The sequence below is a fragment of the Hyalella azteca genome, unplaced genomic scaffold (genome assembly GCF_000764305.2).
Source record: "Hyalella azteca isolate HAZT.00-mixed unplaced genomic scaffold, Hazt_2.0.2 contig7589, whole genome shotgun sequence".
Lineage (NCBI taxonomy): Eukaryota > Metazoa > Arthropoda > Malacostraca > Amphipoda > Hyalellidae > Hyalella > Hyalella azteca.
The window spans coordinates 14,013-20,074 of NW_025937711.1; the positions used below are offsets into that span (position 1 = coordinate 14,013).

General features: G+C 35.7%; 1 protein-coding gene across 1 annotated transcript; it reads left to right on the forward strand.

Moving 5' to 3' along the window:
* The first annotated feature begins 1,669 nt into the window (after positions 1 to 1,669).
* Positions 1,670 to 5,669, forward strand: LOC125178168 (serine/threonine-protein kinase tel1-like). Its single transcript, XM_047881303.1, has 4 exons — positions 1,670 to 1,676; positions 2,448 to 2,478; positions 4,396 to 4,597; positions 5,514 to 5,669. Exons 1-4 carry the CDS (start codon positions 1,670 to 1,672, stop codon positions 5,667 to 5,669), a joined length of 396 nt encoding a protein of 131 aa, XP_047737259.1.
* The last annotated feature ends 393 nt before the right edge of the window (positions 5,670 to 6,062 follow it).

The following is a 6,062-nucleotide window of genomic DNA, read 5'->3' on the forward strand; positions in this document are numbered from 1 at the left end:
CACTATGATAACATCTATCACTATGATAACATGACCATGCTGACGTCACCATCACAGAGGATGGTGTACAGGCTGTACAGCTGCTGGAGTCAGCGTGTCAGCAGATCTATCACTATGATAACAGCTATCACTATGATAACATCTATCACTATAACATGACCATGCTGACGTCACCATTACAGGGGATGGTGTACAGGCTGTACAGCTGCTGGAGTCAGCGTGTCAGCAGATCTATCACTATGATAACAGCTATCACTATGATAACATGACCATGCTGACGTCACCATTACAGAGGATGGTGTACAGGCTGTACAGCTGCTGGAGTCAGCGTGTCAGCAGATCTATCACTATGATAACATCTATCACTATGATAACACTATGATAACATGACCATGCTGACGTCACCATTACAGGGGATGGTGTACAGGCTGTACAGCTGCTGGAGTCAGCGTGTCAGCAGATCGCTGATGTCAGCGAGCGCTTCTACAGAGACGTGCGATGCTTCCTCCAGTCAGGTGCCTTGTTAAATATATAAGTTAAATTAAAATTGATTTCAATTATATTAAAATTAATTTAAATTATATGTAAATTAATTTGAATTAAATCAAAAGTAATATAAATTAAAAACTTGAAGAACAGATCTCAAAAAGCTCTACAGTAAAAATTTCTCATGACGATAAAGATTTTATTGCCGTTTTTATTATAATCAAGATAATAGATATAGTCGTTAGGCTACGGACTCTATTGTAGTTGAATTTTTTAGTAGATTATTTCATTTATTCAATATATACTGTGGAATGTGTATTGTATAATATTTTACTATAATTTTAATATAATTCTGCACGAATAAAAGGACGTTCTATTGTATTTGAATATGTTAGTACACTATATCATTTATTCAATATATATACCATGGAATGTATAATATTTTACTATAATATAAATATTTCATTTATTCAATATATACTGTGAAATGTTTATTCTAAAACATTATACTATAATATCAATATAACGCTATAATGCAACAGAGGACGTGGCGGCGAGACGACGCAACATAGAGCGCAACATATAATATAACATTATACTATAATATCAATATAATGCTATAATACAACAGAGGACGTGGCGGCGAGACGACGCAACATATAATATAACATTATACTATAATATCAATATAATGCTATAATACAACAGAGGACGTGGCGGCGAGACGACGCAACATAGAACGCAACATATAATATAACATTATACTATAATATCAATATAATGCTATAATACAACAGAGGACGTGGCGGCGAGACGACGCAACATTGAACGCAACATATAATATAACATTATACTATAATATCAATATAATGCTATAATACAACAGAGGACGTGGCGGCGAGACGACGCAACATAGAGCGCAACATATAATATAACATTATACTATAATATCAATATAAATACTAATTTTAAATTGATTTGAATTAAATTTAATTTAATTTAGATTAAATTAATATTTTACTTAATTGAATTAAAATTAATTTAAATCAAATTCATTTTAATGTAACTTGAATTAAGATGAATTTAAATTGAATTAAAGCTTTAACAATTCTCAAAAAGCTGTACAGTAAAAATCTCACATCACAATAAAGATTTTATTGACGTCTTTATTATAGTCAAGATTATGGATAGTGTTGTTAGGCAACGGACTCTATTGTTGTTATATACACTGTGAAATGTCTATTGTATAATATTATACTATAATATCAATATAATGCTATTTAAATAAGAGGACGTTTCATTATAGTTGAATTTATTAGTAGATTATTTCATTTATTCAGTAATTTACGCTGTGAAATGTTTATTATATAATATTATACTATAATATCATTATTTCATGTATTTAATAATTTATACCGTGGAAAGTTTATTGTATAACATTTCACTATAATATCATTATTTCGTGTATCAAATAATATACACTATAGAATGTTTATTATATAATATTTTACTATAATATCATCATTTCATTTATTCAATAATATACATTGTGCGATGTTCATTGTATAATATTTACTATACATTATTTATTGTATCCAATTATATACACTGTGAAATGTTTATTGTATAATATTTTACTATAATATCATTATTTCGTGTATTCAATAATATATACCTACCATGGAATGTTTATTGTACAACATTTGACTATAATACCAGTATACTGGACGTTTTATAGTATTTGAATATGTTATACTACATTATTTCATTTATTCAATAATATATACTCATTACACTGTGAAATGTTTATTATATAACATTATACTATAATATCATTATTTTATGTATGCAGCAATATATACCATGGAATATTTATTATATAACATTATACTATAATATCAATATTTTATGTATGCAGCAATATATACCGTGGAATATTTATTATATAATATGTACCTCAGGAGGTGGGGAGGAGAGGGACGCCCTCAGGAGGTGGGGAGGAGAGGGATGCCCTCAGGAGGTGGGGAGGAGAGGGATGCCCTCAGGAGGTATGGAGACCCTCACTGCATGGGGAAATTAACCTATGTATTGCGGAGGCAACTAAAATTTGTAGTTAATCGCTGCTGGTTAGCAGCAGTTTACCTGTCGAGGTGAAGTGCTTCACTTGTTAACCTGTTACCATGTTAACTGTTAACCTGTTAACTGTTAACCTGTTAAGGGGAGCGTCTGGCCAAAAATTTTGATTTTGGCTTTTCCGGTTTTAGTCTCATCTTAAAGCTTACATTCTGACGCATCCAACGGTACCAAAACCATCTCTGTACGTTGGTTTATGCGTTCACGACAGATCACGAAAGGGTTTGGCGTGGTGGAGTTCTTCAACATTTAACATAGGGAATAATGCCGACGGTGCATCTTATATAGAAAGTCTGGAGACATTAGGCTTCAGTAACCCTGCTGTAGTCATGGGGGATGGTTCTCGTGCCGTCGTTCGCACCATCCTTGACAGAAATAAAGCTCCTGTATTGTCTATTCTTGCAACCTTGCTGCCTTGAATGTCTATTTCGAGGCGCGCGGGACTTTGTCGGGCCCTACTGAAAAGTTAACTTATTGTTACTGCAAACCTATCTCCTCGTACAGTTTGAAGCTATAGCAATGAGAGATATACCGTTCGATTTGAAAATAAAATATCTAGAGAATGGTCAGAGATTATTTTCAATTTCGCTATAGTTTTGAAAATATTTTGAAAAAAGAGGGGGGGAAATAGGGATAAATCGAAAAATGTTCGAAATTTTTGGGAAAAAATGCTCCCACATCTACAAAAATTGGAAATTCGAAAAAAGCTACGTTGCATTGATAGATAATTTAACTGCGAATCGAATGGTACATGTCTCATCGCTGTAACTTCAAAACTCTAGGAGGAGATAGATTTCTACAGTACCCTATTTTTTGGCCGTTTTCTAAGAATTTCACGTTTTCTTTCATTTTTTTCGAAAAATTGACACGAATAAAAGCTGTCTATTTTTTTTTGTTTTACATATGTGTACTAAGTTTCAAAGTGATCCGTCTGTAAATAGCCGAGATAAAATTTTGGCCAGACGCTCCCCTTAATCTATAATAGATTAACAGAATAACTNTCACTATAACACTAAGATAATGTCACTATAACACTAAGATAATGACACTATAACACTAAGATAATGTCACTATAACACTAAGATAATGACACTATAACACTAAGATAATGTCACTATAACACTAAGATAATGACACTATAACACTAAGATAATGTCACTATAACACTGAGATAATGTCACTATAACACTAAGATAATGTCCTGTCTCTTATACACATCTAGATGTGTATAAGAGACAGTCAACACGCTTCAGGTCTGACATAAGCTACGTGTTTTAACACATCAACATGCCTCAGGTCTGACATAAGCTACGTGTTTTAATACATCAACACGCTTCAGGTCTGACATAAGCTACGTGTTTTAATACATCAACACGCCTCAGGTCTGACATAGACCACGTGTTTTATTAATTAATTATTAATTAATTATCACCACCACGCCCCAGATCTGACATAGACCACGTGTTTTATTAATAATTATTAATTAATAATTAATAATTAATAATTATAAATTAATAATTAAAAATTAATAATTAATAATTAATAATTATTAATTATTAACTAATATTAATTAATAATAATTAATTATCATACCCACGCCCCAGATCTGACATAGGCTGCGTGTTCTGATGCATTAACACGCCTCGATCAGGTCTGACATAGAACACTTGTTTTATTAATTAATAATCATTAAATAATTATGATGACCACGCTTCATGTCCGACATAGGCTACGTGTTTTATTAATTATTAATTAATTATCACGACCACGCCCCAGATCTGACATCATCCACAAGAAGAACGCTGAGCTGGACCAGCGCAGCCTGCTGGAGCAGGAGCAGGAGCTGAGCAGGTACCTGCAGGTGGCCTTCCTGCACTACCTACGCTGTCTGGCCCTCAGCACTCCCTCTGACCTGCCTGCCTACAAGATGCTTGCCCTCTGGCTCCAGAACTGCCATCAGGAGGCCCTCAGCAATATGGTCAGTACTTGTACTTTGTTGTGACTAGTTCCTTATGGTCACTACCTACTAGCTCCTTATGGTCATAAGTTATTTATATAAGTTACTATTACAATTATATTAGTTATTACATAAGTTATTATTATAAAAGTGGTGTAATTTTTTATGGTCTCTGCTAGTTCCTTATGGCCACAACCAATCTTGATAAAATTTCAATCGCAGTTTAGTCGCTGGTGTCTTATTACACTTGAAATCTGTTCATCAATTGTCCAGGTTGATAAAACGTAGATTTTATTCCGTGAAATAACAGTTTAATGGCATCACATTTAAAATACACAGCCAGCGTAACAGACATTTATGATCAATATAATGCCTAATAAAATTCTTAGAGCTGTAGTACTTATCGTGGCACAGCCGTAAGAACTAGCGTAGACCTACAAGAGCACTAGTGAGCTTAGGTAGAACTTCAGTTTTAAGGCTGGTAGGACACGACTGACTCCCTGACTCACAGCCACTGAGACCTCGCACTACACGACTGTTGCTGCCTGAAGGTAAAATGTAAACGCTGCATACCAATCAAAAATGCACATGGAATGAATAAATAAATGGTGAGTAAAAATACTGAATGATCTCTATCGTTCATAAAACCAAGCGGCTACACTAGACGCGACTGAATAATTACACTTTCGGTCCACAACAATAAAAAAATGCACCTGGAATGAATAAATGAATGGTGAGTAAAAATAATGAATGATCTCTATTGTTAGCGCATTTTCTCATTTATGAATAAAAAGGCGCTATTGTGCTCGCCATGTCCGTCTGTCCGTCCGTCCGTGACTTCACGTTTTCGTCGACGAGGAAATGCGCTCTCTGTCACTCACTGCTGTGAGTACTGAGTTATATTTTTTATATTGTCTATTGTTGACATGATGTACAGGTAGCGCAGGAGTGGCCACGCATCAAGTGTCACCAGATGGTGCCGCTACTGCAGCAGATGGTCGCTAGGATGTCAACCTCAAACTCTGCCTTCACACGCGCCCTCGACACCATACTAGGTGAGCCATGGCATCTTAGGTTAGCCATGGCATCTTAGGTGAGCCATGGCATCTTAGGTTAGCCAGGGCATCTTAGGTGAGCCATGGCATCTTAGGTTAGCCATGGCATCTTAGGTTAGCCATGGCATCTTAGGTTAGCCAGGGCATCTTAGGTGAGTCATGGCATCAATGTACTACTGCAGCAGATGGTCGCTAGGATGTCAACCTCAAACTCTGCCTTCACACGCGCCCTCGACACCATCTTAGGTGAGCCAGGGCATCTTAGGTGAGCCAGGGCATCTTAGGTGAGCCAGGGCATCTTAGGTGAGCCAGGGCATCTTAGGTGAGCCATGGCATCTTAGGTTAGCCATGGCATCTTAGGTGAGCCATGGCATCTTAGGTGAGCCAGGGCATCTTAGGTGAGCCATGGCATCTTAGGTAAGCCAGGGCAT